The sequence below is a fragment of the Nanorana parkeri genome, unplaced genomic scaffold (genome assembly GCF_000935625.1).
Source record: "Nanorana parkeri isolate BGI_ZX_2015 unplaced genomic scaffold, ASM93562v1 scaffold1561, whole genome shotgun sequence".
In the NCBI taxonomy this organism is placed as follows: Eukaryota; Metazoa; Chordata; class Amphibia; order Anura; family Dicroglossidae; genus Nanorana; species Nanorana parkeri.
Genome location: NW_017307829.1, coordinates 84,727 through 107,545, shown reverse-complemented (window position 1 = coordinate 107,545; position 22,819 = coordinate 84,727). Strand labels below are relative to the sequence as shown.

Sequence of the window (22,819 nt, the reverse complement as noted above, 5' to 3'; positions counted from 1 at the left end):
GGTAGACGTACATGTACGTGATTTTTTTTTTTCTGCTAGCGGGCGCGTGCAAGCAGAATCCCGCCAGGATGTTTTATACAAAGCGTTCGGCCGGCTTTATAGCTGGCCGATCGCTTGTATAACCCTAAATTGTGCTCCCCCTCTTCCATAGCTGCTGCTGGTTATCCCAGGCACCGCTGTCCCCTCTGCGGTGCACGCGACTGTGAACACTGGCACAGCGGCTGCTTGAAGAGAGGAGGAGGAGAGATCAGCATTTCCCCCACCGCTCATCTCTCCCCCTTCTCTCTCTCTAAAGTCGGAAGCGATGTGTATTACGTCACTTCCGCCTTTAGCTGTCATTTCTCTGGCTGAGAGCAAGAGAAGAAGCCGATGAAGCAGATCTGTGCTTCATCAGCTTCTTTGGGGGTCCCTAGGTGACATTAGGGGTCTTGGGGACCCCTAATGTCTCCATAAAGAGGACCTGTCATGGTTTTCTAGCTATCACATTGGGGGATTTTTAGCCCCCCCTATGTGATAGCAATCAAGGTAAGTGTAAAAAAAAAATTAGTCTCGTATTTAAAAAAAAAAAAGAAGTTTTACCATAAGTCCCCCATGTGCACGCACATATAAACATAAATACGCGTCGGGTGCGCCTACATGCAAAAACAACGATTGCGCCACACGTTACATATGGCCGTGAACGTCGCAGTGAGAGCAATAATTCTAGGCCCATCAATAACTGATAACACTAAACTAATGAGCTTTAAAAGCTTTTAAAGCGTCGCCTATGGCCAATTTTGGGTATTGTAGCTTTTTGCGATTTTGCGGGCGCATTTAATTTTAAAACTTGACATGTTTGGTGTCTGTTTACCCGACATGACCCCGCCTTTTATATTTTACCAACAAATTGGGTAATAATAAATGTTTTATAACACAACATAAGTTTTTTTTTCAAATTTCGGTCCTTTTTTTAATTATATAGTAAAAAATAAAACCACCAGTGGTGATTAAATACCACCAAAAGAAAGTTCAATCTGTCCCCAAAACAATTTGTTTCGATACAGTGTTGCATGACGGAATAAATATCAGTCAAAGTACCGCAGCGATGAGTACTGAAAAATGGCCGGGACAGGAAGGGGGCAGCAAGTGGTTAATAAAACAAACTGAGCAGAACAATATATACAGAAAAAGATGTTACATAAAAGAGAGACAAATAATACAGCAGTACTTAGCAAAGTCCCGGATTCTATGAGTTACAGCAGAGTCCAGTCAATGAAACAGAAGATGGATCTGGATTGGCCTGTTTTTCCCGAAGTAGGGCAAAGGTTAGGTTGAACCTTGATGTTAATGAGCTTTGCTTGATGGTCAACAAGAGCTTCTTCACAATGGTAAAACAAGAGCTGCCCTGCTGCCTTGTGCAGCAGCTTTTTGTGGTCGCTCTGGGGAGTGTCACTGAGCCAGCCCATCACCCCATCAGAACATCTCAGGGGGGCTGTGACAGGAGGCTACTGGGCTTTACAACCTCTCCCTGCCCCTCCCAGAATGTCATTACACAACAGTAGCTATATTTTGATGTACTCACATTTTACCATTTTGATTAACAAAATAATTTTGTGCGTTATAAAATAAGCTTTGTATAGATACCAGACTGATGAGCTGAGTATGACTTTGTGACATATGAATTGAGTATGTCTGGATTAAAAGAGTTAATTTGGGTCTCTAGCATTCTAGACCTTCTAAACCCACCGTGCCTGGTATGCTTGTGATCAGACCAGACAAAATGAAACATGCAGTATTTGTATGGTCCGGTCTGGTACAGACTGTGCTGGTGTGAACAGAGGCCAGAAATAGCATAGGGATACATTTTGGGTCCAGAAACATTCTGGTCTGGAGATGATTTGGATGTGGTGTGAATGGGCCCTAAGGTTTAAAAGATATGTGGACCCTGAGAATGTACTTCTCTTGTTTGGTCCTATGTGGTCTGTTAAAAAATACCATAAAAGTGTTTTGTTATTTCTGTCCAATAACTACAAAAAAAGAAAGAAAAAACTGTTGATCCTGCCAGTAACCATGTTATCTGATAACTTTTGATGTTGTTTGCTGCAGCGCAAAGAGTGTGTTGATAGGAGGAGACAGCGACAGCAGAGAGATCCCCTTTCTCCTGATTTTGTTTGCAGACATGTGGGGTTGTGTAACTATGGTACTTACTGTACGGTGTCTCGGTGGACATGTTTTTGCTTGTGATTGCATTAAAGCTGAACTCCAGGTACGCAGTATTCTGCATACTTACATTGGTCCAGCTTGGCACTGTGCAATTATATAGATGGCATACCTGATCAGCCACTGAAGATCGAGTACAGCACTGTAATAGCCGGAGCTACTACAATGCTGGTCGCAATGTTCCTGGTCCTGTGCTGACTGGCTTTCCATCTGCTCTGAAGACACAAGGGGTTGCTCGCTCAACACAGTAGTAATCCTGGGAATGCTTAATGTATATAAATTAATGCAAGACGTTCTCTGATTGGACGAGGAGAGGATTGTGAAGCCACCACCCCTTGTCCACAGTTCTTCATTTAACGCTATTGTACTTATTAGGACTATTCTTCTGGCTTTGGGAGTCTGAAGCCACCAGAGCACAATAAAAATAAATTGAAGTGTCACAAAAAAGCTGAGAGGAGAGCTCAGTCACATGACCTGTTATTAAAGTCAGATGACTGGCTCTACACTATTCACAGAGTTCTCCCTGTTGCTATAAGTTCTATCACCTCTTCATTATAAATTGTGCCAATGTCTCTGATTGAAACTTTGATACAGAGATGCTTTAAAAAGGATGGGGAGAGGGGGGAGGAGTCACATCACTCTGATGCATTCAGTTCTGTATGTTAAATTGCATCTATACCTTTGCATAGAGTGGTGAGAAGTTAAGACCTCTGTCAGGTTTTAATGGCTATCTGTGCCCCCATTTGGGATATGTTCCCTCTATGTCTGGATGGCTATAGTGACCAAAGCAGAAAGTGATGGAAAATGCAAACTTTTACAATTGCCAACCAGAACCATGAGCAAATCTTCTAAATGGGGACACTGGGAATTCTCCTGTGTCCTTCCACTTCTGGTTGCATCTCTGTGACAACAAGTAAAGGGAAATCTCCCTAATGGGACACAGACACCGACAAAATTAACAAGGGTTTTAATCCGTTCTTACTCTATCAAAAACTAAAAATTTGGTCTATACATGTACTTTAATTTCAGCTTGAGTTATTGAGCTGTGTAAACAACAGGTCTTTCTCATCAGGGTTGCCAAGGAGATTTGGGACAACATGTGAAAATCAGTCAAGATTTGGCTGCTTAAGAAAATACAAAATATTCAAATGCAATATTTCATATTAAAATGAATAATATTATGAGGAAACTATCCTATACTGGGCTATAATATGTCATTGGAGTGAAACATTTCACAAGGCTTGATATCAGGCTGGGTATAGTTTTTGGCATTTCTTTTTATTAACAACAAATTTTTACAATCCATTGAAGAAATTACAAACAATCTGTACAATTGTAGGTTTAATATATTTTACATGTAATAACAAGTAACAAATAGTATATGTACACATTTTCCTACATAATCTAGTAGATCAAAATCTATTTTTACAACACAACATATAAAAGATAATTGAAACGGTCAGCTTATACTATGGTATGTTCCATGAATTGTAATGAAGAATCCTGTTCACCCTCAAAACTCACATAAAAAAAACATATAAAGAAAACCATTAAAAATCCTTTATGTGACCCTTGTGGAATTCTACTGTCATTATAACCATATTGATAATCAGTTGCCTTATTGACAACCAATGTTATGCTCAGCTGTTGCTGCCCTCTAGGGGCATTCTGATATTGTACCTTTCAGTATACTAAACCCTTAGTATATAATTTTCCCTTTTGTATACGGGGTGTGATGCAATGCAACTCCCTCTTCGCCTTACTTCTAAAACTGGGCATACAAGGAGCAGTTGCTATCTGATACCCGTTCCTACACCTACAACGTTTCCGCAGTTGCGATCCACTGGGGGTAATTAACCCTTGCTAGGGGTGAGCGTTACATGCTTGAATAAGAACTCTTGAGGAATATTTGAGAAACTCTTGCGCAGCAGTTTTGGAACGGTTGAAGAACTCTTGAGGAAAAGTTGAGGAATTGTTGAGGAATTGTTGAGGAACAGTTGAGGAAAGGTTGAGGAACAGTTGAGGGAACAGTTGAGGAACTCTTGAGGAATGGTTGAGGAACGTTTGAGGAATGCTTGAAGAATGCAGATTGGCACACAGAAGAAACTAGTAAGATGTGACAAACCATAGTAAACCTCACATATAGTGCCAACTCTTTTTAAGTTAAGCCAATGCAGATGCAGCCAAACAAGACATAGTCCACAGAACATCACAACAAGCAGGAAAGAATCTGCAATTACTTTTCTCCAGACGTCCCTGCAATGGATATAATGAACTTGGTGCAGATTGTTTTTTTTCTCAACAAAAGTGTACATTCATTTCATTGGGACAGTTTTTACAAACTTCCATGTGGGTCAACCATGATCTTTGATGGGCTTGGCTTTGTTCTAGCTACGAGGTATAGCGCAGATCTCATGCGGTAAGGGGGCATTTGTGAACCCTATTGCAGGGGTCAAGTCCAGATCAACACCAGAAGGGGCCTGGAAGGTGAAGTTTTGCAGCAATGTTGTAAAAAACAAAAACAGCTCCATCTTGGCCAGGTTTTCTCCAGCACAGCTTCTCTTACCTGGTGAAGGAAGGAAAACAATGAAACTTACCTCAGTGCTAACATTTGTAAATGCTGTCAAAGTGCAAGTTACCAAACTATCTGAAATTACGTGCTTTATGCTGGTCCAAATTGCTCAAAATTGAGTGACTTCTTATTCATACAACACAGAGTAGGTCAGAGATGGAAGTCCCACCTTCCATCCTGAATGCTCCATCCAACAATCCCAGGCTCAGTGAGGAGACAGGTAAACTCCGGAACCACTGGTGATGGGGCCTGGGTGGAGGAATGAGTTGCCACTTGTTGATATACTTAATACCAATCTATATACTTGTGGATATAAATGGGGTATATTCCTGGCACTCATTAGAACTGAAGAAGGGTCTTGGATAGGAATGCACCGATACAGTTTTTTTACGGTATCGAGTACGAATACTGATATTTTGCTTTCAGTACTCGCCGATACCGAGTACCAATACAGGTGCTTCCACTGGCATGGAGCCAGCTTCCCGGGGAATCAGGAAGCCGGGCGGCGGGTAATGATGGCTCCATGTTGTTTGGCCGGCTCGATTGGGATTGACCGGTAAACGGCTTCCCAGCCAATCAGCATTGATCCTGGCTCCATGTTCCCCTATGGCACTGCCGGTTAGAGGAAATCTTCCGGTATCGGAGAAGGTGTTGGAGCATTTGGGCGAGTACGAATACCCTATCCCTAGTCTTGGAGAAGCTATGAAATGTCTTCAACATGGCAGAACAAGTCTAGCTGAATGAGACTTTTACCAGCTAACTCACTTTTCACCACACTGGTATCTTACTGGTTACTTGCATGACCCAACATCATCAAACACCTGCTGCCAAGGAATATTACCTAGTGAGAATGGTATAAATGCCTCATTCTTCTTCAAATTTCCTTCCGAATCCAGGAAATGTTCGGGGTAGAATTCATCTGGTTTTTCAAAGTAAGCTTTATCTCTAAGGACAGAGGTCAGCAATGGAATGATGGTGGTTCCCTGTGGGAAAAACTCAATAATATCATTTATACTGTATGAGCTTGTCCTTAAGTGTTAGTATGATAGTAAGTTCATTTTCAAGTGTATGTATAGCTAAACTTTTTTTTTAACTTTTGGATAGAGAAGGGAATTGTTAAGGCTGAACACTTGGACAAGCAAGTATTGTCTAAATCAGTGGTTCTCAACCTGTGTAACCTCAGGACCCACATTTGTCCTTGGTAATTAAGTCGTGACCCAAGTCGCACTGCAATGGAATGCGTGGCATTGCTGTACCGGGCATTTGGGTGCAGGAGACCGGACTGTGGGTTGGAGGTTCGTTTGGGGTGTCATCAAATTAATGGGAATGCAACGCACGTTCCACACCAGAACACGCTTTAGGTGCAGTTGCGTGGTACAGGGAATTCATCGCTTGGGACTTTGTGATTAACGCACTGTACTAGTGTGAACGCACCCTTAAACACTGACAGACACAATCTCACACACACACACACTCCCCCAAAAATTATATATTTTTTTCTTTTTTTTTAAGGTCCACCCACTCCCTACCATACGAGAACTGGAATGGATCCTGAGTCTGGGGTCCAGCGTGGGCAGCTGTGCTGTGACGGAGCTCCATCCATATGTGCATTGTTTGTACAGCTCCCTTGCTCGCCCTGTAGAGATGCCAGGAGCCAGAATGTGACGTCCGTGCAGTCCAGGCACCTCTACATGGCACATGTGGGAGCTGTAAGCTATCTAGATATAGATGAAGCTCCCTGATGGCCATACTTCCAGCCCACCTCACCTCAAGCTGACACACAGGACCTATTTTGAATGGCTGCTCTGCACAAGAACTGACGGTGCTGCGCTGGGGGAGGCTGAGGAGTCTCTCACTTAGAAGGAAGGCATGTCACGACCCACTTTTAACATGACTGTTATGGAAATTCACTTGGTTCAACGCACAAATCCATGTCGCATTAAGCTGCGCCAAACGCAAAGAATTTCCCCCGTTGTACTACGCTCCTTTATGCAAGGACTGGAAGTATCCCCTTCTATAGAGTCATGTAGAGTCAGGAGACAGATGTTGCTTGCTCGATAATCCCATGCTAAGAGACCTGAGCGCAGGTGTGTTTATTGTTTATACCTGCCCAACAGGAAGTGATGTCAGACAGGAAGGGGTGTCTCAAACAACGAGACAGGAAGTGATGTCAGACAGGAAGTGAACAGGAGTCAGCTAACAAATCACATGTAGTAACAATCAATGACCACCGGAGTGACTTTATCCAGCGTTGCTCAGTGAGCAATGCCACATAACGTTACTAGGATTCTCATGCGCGCTCATTCACAGGGACAACATTATATCATCTCAAGCGTGTTGATCAGGCACCCCAGAGAGGACAAACGCACGTTCCTTTCATATACTGCGTTCAAGACAAATGTATCCACGCAAACCAATAAATCCATGCATTGCACGGGGGGCCCCAGCCGGCGTCCATACATTCGCCAAGAACACACTGCTCCGCTGCGCATAAGAAATCTCCTCCAATGGATTAATCCCCCAGCGTCTATTTACCGAGACACTGAGAGACTAATGACAAAACATTACAATACACTAAAAACACATCCTAATACAATTCCCACAACATGACCCACCAGTTGAGACCCAACGGTCTAAATACAAGCAATATGTGAATTCTTCATTGAACCTTGGTGAGCTATAACTTGGTGAGTTATAGAGAAGGTGTTAGTTGTTAAAATCAGGACCTAGGGTGACACTGCTGCTTCTACAAAATCAGTACAATGATTGATGGTTGTCACTCTAGGGCAGGAAGTGTGTTATTGGCAGGTTTTACCAAGTGAAAATAAAAGAAATAAAGCCTGAAAAAGAAAACTAATGCAGCCGCCACATCTATGGACTGGTAACCTACAATAGACTATGTATTCCTTAGATACACTTGCAAAAACAAACAAACAGACCGCACCTTGTCCTCGTGTAATGCCGTTTATTAATCAATGAACATACAAGCTGACATAAAATACTACTCACATGGTAATCACTGAATGAATAGTACAAGGCAGACCCCACACAAAGCTGCCTTGCTAGCTGATGCATTTCGGGGAATATACCCCTTCCTCAGAGCTCTGAGGTAATCACACGGTAATCACTGAATGAATGGTACAAGGCAGACCCCACACAAAGCTGCATTGCTACTGACGCGTTTCGGGGAATATACCCCCTTCCATTCATTCAGTGATTACCATGCGAGTAGTATTTTATGTCAGCTTGTATTTTCACTGATTAATAAACGGTATTACACGAGGACAATGCACTGATTAATAAACGGTATTACACGAGGACAATGCACTGATTAATAAATGGTATTACACGAGGACAATGCACTGATTAATAAATGGTATTACACGAGGACAATGCACTGTCTGTTTGTGGCCTTTTGATGACGGCAGCCTGCAAACGATTGTTGGTGGAGAATATCATTGGGAGTCTGCTGAGCGCTGTGGTGTGTATTTTTTTGGATCCTTAGATACACTGTAATTTTTCTTTTGTATTTGTTTTGCGTTACATTCCTACTGCAATGGGTAAGTACAAAGTATATTATTACATAGTTACATAGTATTTGAGGTTGAATAAAGACATAGGTCCATCAAGTCCAACCTATTGTGTGTGTGCATTTATGAGTTGATGTGTGCGTGTATGAGTCCATGCGTGATTTTTCTGTTAGCTATACCTGTACCCCTGAATGTTCTGGTCACCCAGGAACTTGTCCAGGAGTCTCTTGAATGATTCCACACTCTTAGCTGAAATCGCTTCCTGTGGCAGCGAGTTCCAAACCTTAACCGCTCTAACTGCGCCCTGTGTGTTGAAATTTTTTTTCCACCAATTTTTGGTTGTGCCCTCTGGTCTTTTTTACAGAGCTGACTGTAAACAGTTTGTTACTGAGGTTGCTGTCACCCTTGAATAGTTTATACATAAAAATCATGTCCCCCCTTAATCTCCTAACCTCCAACGAGAACATATTTAATTTTAACAACCTTGTTTCATAGCTCAGATCCTCGAACCCCTTAATTCTGTTATGGAAATTCACTTGGTTCAACGCACAAATCCATGTCGCATTAAGCTGCGCCAAACGCAAAGAATTTCCCCCGTTGTACTACGCTCCTTTATGCAAGGACTGGAAGTATCCCCTTCTATAGAGTCATGTAGAGTCAGGAGACAGATGTTGCTTGCTCGATAATCCCATGCTAAGAGACCTGAGCGCAGGTGTGTTTATTGTTTATACCTGCCCAACAGGAAGTGATGTCAGACAGGAAGGGGTGTCTCAAACAACGAGACAGGAAGTGATGTCAGACAGGAAGTGAACAGGAGTCAGCTAACAAATCACATGTAGTAACAATCAATGACCACCGGAGTGACTTTATCCAGCGTTGCTCAGTGAGCAATGCCACATAACGTTACTAGGATTCTCATGCGCGCTCATTCACAGGGACAACATTATATCATCTCAAGCGTGTTGATCAGGCACCCCAGAGAGGACAAACGCACGTTCCTTTCATATACTGCGTTCAAGACAAATGTATCCACGCAAACCAATAAATCCATGCATTGCACGGGGGGCCCCAGCCGGCGTCCATACATTCGCCAAGAACACACTGCTCCGCTGCGCATAAGAAATCTCCTCCAATGGATTAATCCCCCAGCGTCTATTTACCGAGACACTGAGAGACTAATGACAAAACATTACAATACACTAAAAACACATCCTAATACAATTCCCACAACATGACCCACCAGTTGAGACCCAACGGTCTAAATACAAGCAATATGTGAATTCTTCATTGAACCTTGGTGAGCTATAACTTGGTGAGTTATAGAGAAGGTGTTAGTTGTTAAAATCAGGACCTAGGGTGACACTGCTGCTTCTACAAAATCAGTACAATGATTGATGGTTGTCACTCTAGGGCAGGAAGTGTGTTATTGGCAGGTTTTACCAAGTGAAAATAAAAGAAATAAAGCCTGAAAAAGAAAACTAATGCAGCCGCCACATCTATGGACTGGTAACCTACAATAGACTATGTATTCCTTAGATACACTTGCAAAAACAAACAAACAGACCGCACCTTGTCCTCGTGTAATGCCGTTTATTAATCAATGAACATACAAGCTGACATAAAATACTACTCACATGGTAATCACTGAATGAATAGTACAAGGCAGACCCCACACAAAGCTGCCTTGCTAGCTGATGCATTTCGGGGAATATACCCCTTCCTCAGAGCTCTGAGGTAATCACACGGTAATCACTGAATGAATGGTACAAGGCAGACCCCACACAAAGCTGCATTGCTACTGACGCGTTTCGGGGAATATACCCCCTTCCATTCATTCAGTGATTACCATGCGAGTAGTATTTTATGTCAGCTTGTATTTTCACTGATTAATAAACGGTATTACACGAGGACAATGCACTGATTAATAAACGGTATTACACGAGGACAATGCACTGATTAATAAATGGTATTACACGAGGACAATGCACTGATTAATAAATGGTATTACACGAGGACAATGCACTGTCTGTTTGTGGCCTTTTGATGACGGCAGCCTGCAAACGATTGTTGGTGGAGAATATCATTGGGAGTCTGCTGAGCGCTGTGGTGTGTATTTTTTTGGATCCTTAGATACACTGTAATTTTTCTTTTGTATTTGTTTTGCGTTACATTCCTACTGCAATGGGTAAGTACAAAGTATATTATTACATAGTTACATAGTATTTGAGGTTGAATAAAGGCATAGGTCCATCAAGTCCAACCTATTGTGTGTGTGCATTTATGAGTTGATGTGTGCGTGTATGAGTCCATGCGTGATTTTTCTGTTAGCTATACCTGTACCCCTGAATGTTCTGGTCACCCAGGAACTTGTCCAGGAGTCTCTTGAATGATTCCACACTCTTAGCTGAAATCGCTTCCTGTGGCAGCGAGTTCCAAACCTTAACCGCTCTAACTGCGCCCTGTGTGTTGAAATTTTTTTTCCACCAATTTTTGGTTGTGCCCTCTGGTCTTTTTTACAGAGCTGACTGTAAACAGTTTGTTACTGAGGTTGCTGTCACCCTTGAATAGTTTATACATAAAAATCATGTCCCCCCTTAATCTCCTAACCTCCAACGAGAACATATTTAATTTTAACAACCTTGTTTCATAGCTCAGATCCTCGAACCCCTTAATGAGTTTGGTTGCCCTCTTCTGGACTTTTTCCAGCTCAAGGACATCTTTTCTTAGTATTGGTGACCAAAACTGGACCGCATACTCCAGATGTGGCCGAACCAGGGATCTATAAAGAGGCAAAATTATAGACTTGTCCCTGCAATACATTCCCTTCTTAATGCAAGACAGGACTCTGCTTGCCTTGTTTACAGCAGCCTGGCACTGCAAGCTGTTCTTCATTCTGCGGTCTATAATGACCCCCAAATCCTTCTCCATTTCAGACTTCCCTAGTTGCATACCCATGAGTGTATAGTCCATTTGCCTATTTTTAACTCCAAGGTGCATTACCTTACACTTATCAACATTGAACCTCATCTGCCATACAGTTGCCCACTCCCCAATCTTAACCAGGTCCTCCTGTAATGTTAAAATGTCTAAATCTGTGTCTACTGCCCTCCCAATTTTCGTATCATCAGCAAACACTGAGATATGACTTCTCACTCCCTCCCCTATATCATTAATAAATAGGTTAAAAAGCATGGGACCCAGCACCGAACCACTCACGACATCCGCCCAGTCTGAGAAAGTGCCATTAACTGATACCCTTTGTACACGTTCTCGTAGCCAGTTTTCTATCCACGTGCACACTAATTCATCAATGCCCATACCCCTTAGCTTGTATAACAAGCGTTTATGTGGCACAGTATCAAACGCTTTGGCAAAGTCCAGGTACACTACGTCCATTGTCCCCCCCCCATCCAGCTCTCTACTTACCTCTTCGTAAAAGGTCAGCAGGTTGGTCTGGCAAGAACGATCCTTCCTAAATCCATGTTGCCCATCACTTATTATATTATGGTCCCGGACAAATTCCACTAAGTAGTCCTTAATAATTCCTTCTATCAGTTTACACACTATGCATGTTAGACTAACTGGTCTATAGTTCTCCGGTTGGCATTTTGACCCTTTCTTGAATATAGGTACCACATTTGCCTTTCGCCAGTCTCCTGGCACTCTACCAGCCATTACTGATTCCTTAAAAATGAGGAACCAAGGTCTTGTTATCTCCTTGTTCAATTCTTTGAGTACCTTGGGGTGTAGATTATCAGGTCCTAATGCTTTATTTGCATTTAGTAGTTTGAGCCTTTGTTGTATCCCCGATTCAGTCAACCATTGCGGTGTATTTCCTGTTAAATTATGTGTTTTATCCTGTACATTAAACCCGTCTGTTTCCTTGGTGAATACCGACGAGAAGAAAGTATTTAGCGCCTCGGCCCTCTCCCTGTCGCTTGTGAGTAGTGAACCATTTATGTCCTTTATTTGGCCTATCTGTTCCTTTCTCCCCTTTTTACTGTTTATGTACTGAAAAAAATGTTTGGGGTTCTTTTTACTAACTTCGGCGATATATTTTTCACATTCAGTTTTGGCTGATCGCACTGCTAGTTTACATATTTTATTAAGTTCTTTGTAGTTTAGGAATGACGATATTGTCCCCTCCATTTTATACTTAGTAAATGCTAGTTTTTTGTCCTTAATGTGTTTCTTTACTGATTTACTTTGCCATATTGGCTTTGTTTTCGATCTTTTACATTTGTTCCCCAGCGGTATACACCTGGTTATAGCATTTTTTAGTTTGTTCTTGAAACAGTCCCATTTCTGGTCCAAGTTTAGTTTATCAAATAAGTTATCCCAATCGATTTCACCCACTATATTACACAGTTTATCAAAGTTCGCCTTCCTGAAGTTTAGGCTTCTTGTCCGCCCATCCCCCTTCCCTTTCTTGCAATCGATATTGAAAGCAATCACCTTGTGATCACTATTGCCCAATTTCTCCCCGATTACAACATCCTCGATTAGCCCCGTATTGTTGGTGATGATCAGATCTAGGATTGCATTTTCCCTGGTCGGGTCCTCAACCATCTGATCCATGAAATTGTCTCGCAACATATTAAGAAAACGGGCTGCCTTATCCGATTTCCCTGTGCCCAGTTGATATTTGGGTAACTGAAGTCACCCATTATCACAACATTACCCTCTTTCCCCGATATTTCTATTTGCGATTGTAGGTGGGCCTCCCCCTCCTCCCCCATATTTGGAGGTTTATAAACAGACACCCATAATAAGTTTACGGTTAGGGGTAGGGCTCGTTCTATCAAGTTCTATCCATAACGATTCCACATCATCTCCACCAGCTGACGCGATATAGTCACGGATCTGAATATTGAGGTTATTTTTAGCATATATACATACACCCCCCCCCTTCTTGCCAGCCTGTCCCTTCTGAACCGGTTGTACCCTTCTATGTTAGTAGCCCAATCATGTGTGTCGTCTAACCATGTTTCTGCTATTCCTACTATATCATAGTCCTCCTCGAGTAACATAACTTCACGGTCTTCTATTTTATTTACCAGACTTCTAGCATTACAAAGTCTCTGTTAGTAAAAAGAAAGAAAAAACGGTTGCCTCCCGCACCACAGAAATGTAAACAAGGGCTAAGAGTTCTGAATATGGTGTATGGTGCTGTCAACTAAAAGTGATAGGATAGTAATCAGACCCAGGAAAAAAAGTGAAATGGGGTTTTAAGGGCAAGCCAGGAATCATAAGCTTTATTCTCACCTTTGGAATGTTGTACCCTCTGAACGTGACATCTTCAGCAGTTGCATGTGGGACATTCAGAGGCACAATATCACCAAACCTCTGGATTTCATGAATGACGGCATCGGTATACGGCATTTGCTTCCTGTGCTCAGTCTGGGGTTCAGCCGATCCAATCACTCTGTCAATTTCATTATGGACTTTTTCTGTTCCGAAAGAGATCCATGTATAATTGTCAATGAAAGTGGCGGCACGCATTATAACAAAAACTCTCATTATTTCCGTTTACCAATATGTCCATTTTATATTGTTCCTGTGGATGCACCCAACATCAGATATATACACTCATGGGGCGCTTTAATAGGTACACCTCTTTAACTGCTTGTTAATACAAATATCTAATCAGCCAATCACATGGCAGTAACTCAATACATTTAGGCATGTAGACATGGTCAAGATGGTCTGTTGAAGTTCAAACCGAGCATTAAAATAGGGAAGCAAGGTGATTTAAGTGACTTTGAACATGGCATGGTTGTTGGTGCCTACCAGACATACTGGCGAGCTGGCAGCGTGCAGAGGAACCCACTGGCAAGAAGCGGCCGATGAGTCTGAGAGCGAGGTACAAAAGGGGCAATCCCAGGGGGTTGTCAAGGTCCAGTCAGGGTCGAGGCAGGCAGCAATGGTTCAGAGGCGATAGACAGTCCATGGGTTCAGCAATCAGGAAGTTCAAATGAGGGGGTTGGAGTCAACAACGAGATCCAACAGAGAGGCTAGGCGATCACTTCATCAGGTGGAATAACTCTGCAACAAGCCAGGGCTCTGACCAGGATTTTAAAACCAGTGAGAGCAAGACCACCCCCTGGTTGCTGGGGCAACAAGGAGACTTCCCTCCCCGGGAGCCAATGGCAAGGCGAGAAAGATGGAAGGCATGTGCTGGGAACCTCCCCCTGCAAGGCCCACACCTGACGATCCTAATGGGCGCAGGCACACTATGTGTGCAGCCTGTGCACCACGCGTGCGCGCCCGTTGCGCATTTCGCGCATGCGCACCCGCAATCCTGGAGTTCTGCCAGGCTGAAGGATGACCCGTGCCCTGCACCGTTCTGCTGGCCCCGAGGAGAGGTGACACCCCTGGTTCCCTGACAGTATCAGACCAGCTGGTCTGAGTATTTCAGAAACTGCTGATCTACTGGCATTTTCAAACACAAACATCTCTCGGGTTTAGGAAAAAAGAAAATAGCACTGCGCTTCAAACTCAAAAATTATATTCCTAAAATGTGAAAAAAATATTATAAACTGTGAAATTGTCACGAAGGGATACACAATTTTGTGTCATACACAACACCTGTGTTGCACAATGCCTGTGCTAATGATAGTAAAAAAAGAAAAAAAAAAAACGTGCTAGTACATCTCATAAAATGTGTACATATAGAAAATCCTGTGTTAAATCTCACAAGTGATGTATAACTCCCACTTAATCTACATAACCATGTGTGAAGTCTATTACTTCTGAATACAATAAAGTCCTTCTATGTGAGGATATATCTTCCTGCTTTTATAGTCAACACCAACGTCCGTGAATGCAAAAACAATTAGTGAATCAGTGCTCTCCAGTCTCCACCGTGCTCAAAGATAAGATCTGGCCGCACTCACCGACTCCTATTGCTCACCATATTTCAGATGAACAATTAGCGCTTTGCTGATATATATAGAAACGAATCCTCTCCTTTGTTTTTAATCCGACAATAAATTGGGGTAGATTCCTCCCAACTATGGCTTATCTTTCCAAAATCGTGTAAAACTATTCCTCCATCTTCCACCTTCTCTTGTGCTCAGAGAGAGAAAAAAAGGCTTCCCTTAGTGTAGTATGTCAGAATAAATTTATTTAAAACGATTAAAATGCACTTACAATTAAAATAAGGCAATTGTGTATGGATTGTGTCCACTGGAGCTCCTGTCTCTATGATCGTAATGCTCGCATAGATCCGCCCACCTGATGCATTTCGTCACTATTGACTTCCTCTGAGGCGACGGTCTGCATACGAGCATTACAAACTCCTTTCCTTTTTTATATCACACATAATGTAACTATGTAACTATGTAATGGTAATCAAATTCCTACCACTAGGTGTCCCCCCATTCAGGCTGCATTCTAGTGTGTATAATCTCTTTACCCCGTTTCAAACTGGACTCCATAATATATACCTACAGATAAAATCTTACAATACATAAAACATTTAACATTAAGGAGAGTTGAGGAGGATGCATACACAGGATATTCAATGGATACATGACATACATTAATTCCAGTCCTGAACAAACTGAATCCAATTTATCTATATATAAAATTGGCAACAAAAACACGTTAAAATATGTAGTAACAAAAAGCGGGGAGGGTCCATGTTGAACAAGGAGAACCATATAAACTGTATGCTAAATAGGGACCAAGGCTAAAATATATGAAGGATGGGGTTGTGAATTTTTTAAAAACATTGATTCCTACATACTGAATGTAGAATACCAGAGGGATATCCATAAATCTCTAAAACAGACATAGAATGCATAATAATATATGTGAACTTCTAATGTGAATAACAAAATTATACAAAAAACAATGACTTCGGTATATGAAGGATGGTGTGGGAGATGTCATACTATAGCTAAAAATGAAGTGTGGGAAATGTTTATTATATGTATAATGCCACATTACTTCCTATGTAATAATGAATGAGAGGACACCAAAAAGATATCCATATAAATCTATAACAAACAATCTTAATAGATTGCATAATGGTGCATAAACATCTAATGAAAAAAAACAAAGACCGGTATAAAGCAAATGATACAAGAAACAATAGCTGGAACATATAAAGGATGGTGTGGGAAATGTTTTAGTGAAACTTATAAACATGGTGTGAAAAGGTTTACTTATGTGTACCGTATATGATAAATAGGGACCATAAAGCTCTGTATCAAACAAACTATAATTGCATAGTGGTGCATAAACCTTCTAATGCACTAGCCTTGGCTATATAATTTGAGTTTGAAGCGCAGTGCTATTTTCTTTTTTCCTATTTTGGGTGTACTCACCTATTAAGCACAGCTGCTTTTAGAGTGTTATTTGATTCCTAGCGCATTTTCTTTCTATCTAAAATCTCTCGGGTTTACAGAGAATGATTCGTAAAAAGAGAACATATCAAGTGAGCCTCAACACTCTGGGCAAGAATACCTTGTTGATGTCAGAGGTCAGAGGAGAATTGCCAGACTGGTTCAAGCAAGCTGATAGAAAGTCAACAGTAACTCAGATAACCAGTCGTTACATCCGAGGTATGCAGAATACCATCTCTGAATGCACAACACGTCAAACCTTGAATCAGATGGGCTACCGCAGCAGAAGACCACACCGGGTGACACTCCTGTAAGCTAAGAACAGGAAACTGAGGCTACAGTTTGCAAGGCTCACCAAAATTGGACAAGAGAATATTGGAAAAATGTTGCCTGGTCTGATGAGTCTCAATTTCAGCTTTCAATTTCACATTTGGATGGTCGGGTCAGAATTTGATGTAAACAACATGAAAGCATGGATCCATCCTGCCTTGTATTAACAGTCCAGGCTAGCGGAGCTTCGCATCATGGATGTGCAGCTGACAAATGTGCAGCAACTGTGTGATGCTATCATGTCAGTATGACCAAACTCTCTAAAGAATGTTTCCAACACCTTGTTGAATCAATGCCATGAACAAATAAAGCCGTTCTGAAGACAAAAGGGGTCCAACCCGGTACTAGCAAGGTGTACCTAATCAGGTGGCCAGTGAGTGTATATCACACAGGAAAATGAGCACCTGGCTGAGTATGCTTAGTGAGCAAACATAAATCTTTTTTTGCAAACATTCTTAAAGCAAGCCTGTGCTTTGCCCATGCAGAGGTTAAGGATCTTGTTCAAATTAACCCCTTGCCCACAATCAGTTTATTAGCATTGCCCAGCATGATAGTCAGTGCTGGGGATACATTAATAAATATCCTCTTCCTGACAGTAAGCAGCCGGTACTTAGGGGTATAATAAAAAACTATTCACATGGCCGTTCGCCCGGTGATAAATCTGCAAATGTTTGTTCTATGCTGATACATGCCAAAATGAACAGGTATTGTAATTATCTACCCAACATGATTCTAAAGAATTATGTTACTAGTGGCGGTAAATATAGATGAGCAACATAAGAATATCATACTTGGGATGATGGCAAAGGATACCTGGGGCACTCAGTAGAAGTTCTGGGGCATGTGCCCTGGGTGCTAGGGTGTAGCACTCAACTGTAGATCCTCAAATCATCTCTGAATTGGTGCTGACACTGTCTTTAATTCTGGAGGGGGGCTAATTTTGTTCCCCATGGCCCCTGTGTGTGTTGTGAAGCAGTCACCGCTCCAAGCTCATTCCCATGATGAACTACTATCTCAATACAAAATAGTAAACTAAACCTGAGATTGTAGTCCATCCCGGGAGTGAGCTTGGAGCGGTGACTACTTTATAACACACACAGGGACCATGGGGAACACACGTAGCCACCCTCCAGAAGGATGGACAGTGTCAGCACCAATTCAGAGGTGATTGGAGGATCTACAGCCGAGTGATAGACAAATAAGATACATTGTTGTTCATAGTTACGGTACTTGAATGCATTTTTAAGATTTAACTCCGGAGTTTAGTGTCACTTTAAGATGTGTTTCCTTTAAACCAAAGGATTGTGGAAGCCAAGAGTACAATATGCAAATGGAAATGCCACTGGAGACAAGAATATTATGAAAATTAAGACTATCACAGATTGTAAATTGACACATCCTAAATTCTCTTACTTTGTATTTCTGGGTATATGATCATCAGCAGGAGGCCCCATCGCAGTGTGGTGGACGTCGTCTCCATCCCAGCTGCAAAAAGGTTGCTCACCAGCACGCACAAGTTGTCGTTGTGGAAGTACAAGGTAGATTCTGGCTTCCCCTACGCAACAGAAAGGGAGGATGGAATATTAATGGAAATTCACAGTCCAAAGACTCTGTATAGCTTCAAGAAGATGAACCAATTTATTAACCCCTTACTGCCAGCCGTATTCATATACTGTATGTCAGGGCTCAAAATTTCAAGTCCTGAGCTACTAGCCAGGCCTTAAGAGTTACTCGCCACCAGTCGCGCCACCTGACCCCTACCGTGCCCCGCCCTTAACTCCGCCAGGTCAGTGGTGTGACACAGAGATCCTGGATTTCCACTCGCCCCCACGCAATTTTCACTCGCCAATTGCGAGGGGGCGAGTGGAAATTTTGAGCCCTGCTGTATGTGACATTGGACTTTAACACCTTCCATGACGGGGTGTACTTGGTCAGTAAAAATGTTTAGGTCAGTGGTCCGTGTCAAAGTAGTCTACATGAATGACAGGACCAATGGTTTCCCAGCAGAACATTGCTCAAAGCATCACACTGCCTCCGCCGGCTTGCCTTCATCCCATACGACATCCTGGTGCCATCTCCTCCCCAGGTAAGTGACCCACACCCGGCCATCCACATGATGTTAAAGAAGACGTTATTCATCAGACCAGGCCACCTTCTTCCATTGCTCCATGGTCCAGTTCTGATGCTAGGTGCTTTTGGTGGTGCACATGGGTCAGCATGGGCACCCTGACCGGTCTGAGGCTACGTAGCAGCATACGCAACAAACTGCCATGCTGTGTGTGTTCAGACACCATCAGAACCAGCACTAAATCTTTTTTTTAGCAATTTGATATACAGTAGCTCTCCTGTTGGATTGGACTACACAGGCCAGCCTTTGCTCCCCACATACATCACTGAGCCTTGACCACCCATGACCCTATTGCTGGTTCACTGGTTTTCCATCCTTGGACCACTTTTGGTAGATCCTGACCACTGCAGACCGAGAACATCCCACAAGAGCTGTAGTTTTGGAGCTGATCTGTCCCAGTCATCTGGACATCACAATTTGGCCCTTGCCAAAGTTGCTCAAATCCTTACACATGCCCATTATTTCTGTGCCACTGTAATATATCCCCCCCCCACCCACTTCCAGGTGCCATTGTAAGAGATAATCAATGTTATTCACTTCACCTCTCAGTAATAAAAATGTTATAGCTGATCAGTGTGTATGTCATGCAAATACAGTGTAAACATTTTATAATTAGACATATTCACCATATAGTTTTATTCTAGTTAACCAATGCTAAATTTTGCCCAGACATTGATGACCCCGGTTCAGGAGAGACATAAACAAAGCCAAGTATTAGAGCAATCTGTTTGGTAATGAAATGAAAATGAACATTGACTGAGAAAACAGAATTTGTACCTCTTGCTGTTTCGCCAGGAAGACGTCGATAAGGTTTCTTTGGTCATTTACGTCCAGCGTTTTCTTCTGTTTTGTAAACACCTTCCTTATAAAATCTAGCATGTGTTCAATGTTTTCAAAGACTTTCTGATGGCTGCCAGGGAGAAGGCCTATCAGAGTTGGAAACGCGTTGTAAAGCTTAAAGGGAAAAAATAAAAAGCAATGGAAAATGTTGTTGGAACTCAATTCATGTAAATAAATGAATAATGTCTAATGGAATCATCAACTCAGTTTATTACTTTCGACCTTAAAATAATAACATGGACTGTGCTACATGGGTTTATAAAGCATCATAGGAGCCTTTTATTCACAACAACTTTAGAAACATTATAACATAAAAAACAATATATACAATTAAAATTTTACCGAGAGGCAGTCTATTAGTTTCCGTATACACAACTGGGGTCATCCTTAACCTCAGCCATGCCATAAATGCTCAGGGACATTATCAAACTTACCCACTCTTACTTTTCACCGGGGACCTAGCTCCTAGGTGAACCACCAACAACTGGCCAAATGACAGCACCATACCACCAACAGGGCCCATGAAACAATTTGAACTACTCCACAGATGTTCAAAAGACCACTTAACCAACCACACTGTTGTGCCAATCATCCTTCCCACAAATCGAACCTTATATCCATTATATAAAACCTGAAATGTCTGCACCTTCTGAACTAAGGTTCCAGCATTCCCTACAGGACCTACCCTTGTGGCTCCTCCCTGTTGATCTGACCTGCAGCCACCAATACAGTAAGACCTCCACCCAGGGCCCTCCCTTTAATGAGACCGCCTGAGGCAACATCTCTTTGGGTCACGTGGGGGGGTGGTAGGCAGAGTGGAATGGCCGCTCTGCTGCACAATGTTTTCAGAATGCCTGCTTCTTCCTTTCCGGCCAGAGCACCCCAGCTTGCTAAGAGCTAAGCAGGGAGATGTGTAAGGGCCATATACATCTTCCCACCCAGCTCTTAGCAACCTTGGATGCTCTGGCCAGCGTCCCACCCAGCTCCTGGCAACCAGTGACATCACTGGTCACCAGGACCTGGACAGTACACCAGACAGAGCATTGCAGAGTTTTTCTCTGATTGCATGCACCAGCCCCACCACACCCCCCTTCCCCCCGCCTCTGGTGCCAAAAAGGCCAGGGATACCACTGCCTCCACCCTAGTCAATTTTAAACTCACATCCTAAAATGTTCCTCACACTTCCCTTCGTCATGCAGACCTTCTATCAATTTTTCTTTGGGTCTCACTCTACTGTGCTGCAATATACTGTACATATTTCTTGTCATGAATTATGAACATTGTCACTTTGTTACATTAATTGAACTTCACTGACTCTAAGATATTTCCTTATAATTTGGCACTGCAACTATACACTTTAGAAACCTCTTACAAATGGGGATTGCAACACTCATCTCAGCAAGGAGTGCGAACAATTTTATACAGCCACAAAAGAGACGGCTTATAAGGGCTGCAATCTGGTTTTGACTAGGCCATTGCCACCCTGGAGTGCGGTCATCTGGGACTTGACCCAGATGATGGAATTCCCCAAGGTGGGGCTTTATTGCAACCATAAGGCATCATTTACAGGGGTGAGGCTTAGCATCCTGAATTATGCCACGTCTGTTGGAATGGGCGCCATCTTTTGGCAGGTGGCATCCTTAATAGAAACATCTTGCCTATATTTAAGGCGCCCAGCGGCTCCCCGCAAAACGACTCTGCCACAATACATATGGGGCATGGGTTGTTGGGTTTACCTATGATTAATCCCTGGGGTTGGCATTCACTTCTATCCTAGCCAGAACAGCTATTCTCTTTTCTCTTTATCTCATCTCTGTTATTCTTTTAATTTCTACATGTCTATCAGTACACATTAATGAGCGTGAAGTGGTGGTTTATTTATTAATTTTTACTGCTTTTCAAAAAGTTGAACTTTGGCCCTCCATAACTATTTACAATTAGTTCTTATTTCATGGTTGGTGTTTTTCCTAACCAATATCTATGCATGGAAGGTAGTTTTCATGTCATAATTAATGCCCTCTTTACCATCTTGTCTTGAATTGCATTGTGATTGTAATGTCTTCCTTATATTGTAAAGCGCTGCACAAACTGTTGGCGCTATATAAATCCTATGTAATAATAACCAATAATGATAGGGTTGGCTGTCATCTTGTAACTCAGAAGCCAAATACCGCACATATTTGTAAACTCCAGTTGTTTTCTTTCCTCCATCTTCCATCAATTGAGGCCACTTGTGACTACGGGCTGAGATAGACAACCAAACACTAACCACTATTGGGACTGAGAGTCAATCTGACAGGTAATGAAACATGTACCAACTGTAGCAGCCATTGTTGCCTTTGATAAGCCAAGCTGAGCATTCAGTTTATGTGCCCCAAGGGTAGGGAGGTGCTGAAAGGCAGTCTAATGATTCCAACTCTGCTGACTGTCCTCCTATGTTGATAGGTACCCTAATCATTTAAGATTCTGTCTCACATGTCTTAATGGATTGTAAAGTCAACAAAAGCTCAGCCTTTGATCCATGGACATTTGAACTAGGGAGAGGAGGCTCAGCCCTGATGGTTGCACTTACTCTGATCATGATACTTCCGAAGATCCTGACATTTTCATTAATTGTACGCATAAGTTTCAGTATGGTTGGGTCATCATATTCAAATCTGTTACCCAGTAGTATAGACACGATTATGTTAGCTACAGCAGCAGTGATGATGGTCTGATTCTCAAAGGGCTTCCCTAAAATAGAGAATATAAACTTGAAATAACTAAGTTAATTACAAATCTGAACACATTTTTTTTTTAAACCAACAGAATTATCTTGGGGTAGTGGTCAAGAACAGACATGTGGGATTCATTTCGTTCCGAATTGAAT

The 22,819-nt window shown here is 42.3% G+C and overlaps 1 protein-coding gene across 3 annotated transcripts in view; it reads right to left on the bottom strand.

Moving 5' to 3' along the window:
* LOC108798792 (cytochrome P450 2C15-like) overlaps window positions 1-22,819 on the bottom strand; it is a 47,972-nt gene that overhangs the window by 19,228 nt on the left and 5,925 nt on the right. The window contains exons 5-10 of one of the 3 annotated variants that reach the window (XM_018570576.1): window positions 22,523-22,683; window positions 19,888-20,064; window positions 18,396-18,537; window positions 13,567-13,751; window positions 5,613-5,754; window positions 4,569-4,765 (exon numbers count right to left, since the gene is read on the bottom strand). In XM_018570576.1, the coding sequence (XP_018426078.1) occupies window positions 4,587-4,765; window positions 5,613-5,754; window positions 13,567-13,751; window positions 18,396-18,537; window positions 19,888-20,064; window positions 22,523-22,683 (986 nt within the window). In that variant the 3' untranslated portion in view covers window positions 4,569-4,586. Of the gene's footprint in view, window positions 1-4,568; window positions 4,766-5,612; window positions 5,755-13,566; window positions 13,752-18,395; window positions 18,538-19,887; window positions 20,065-22,522; window positions 22,684-22,819 lie in introns of those variants that run through there. The other 2 variants (XM_018570577.1, XM_018570578.1) reach the window with 2 other exon arrangements.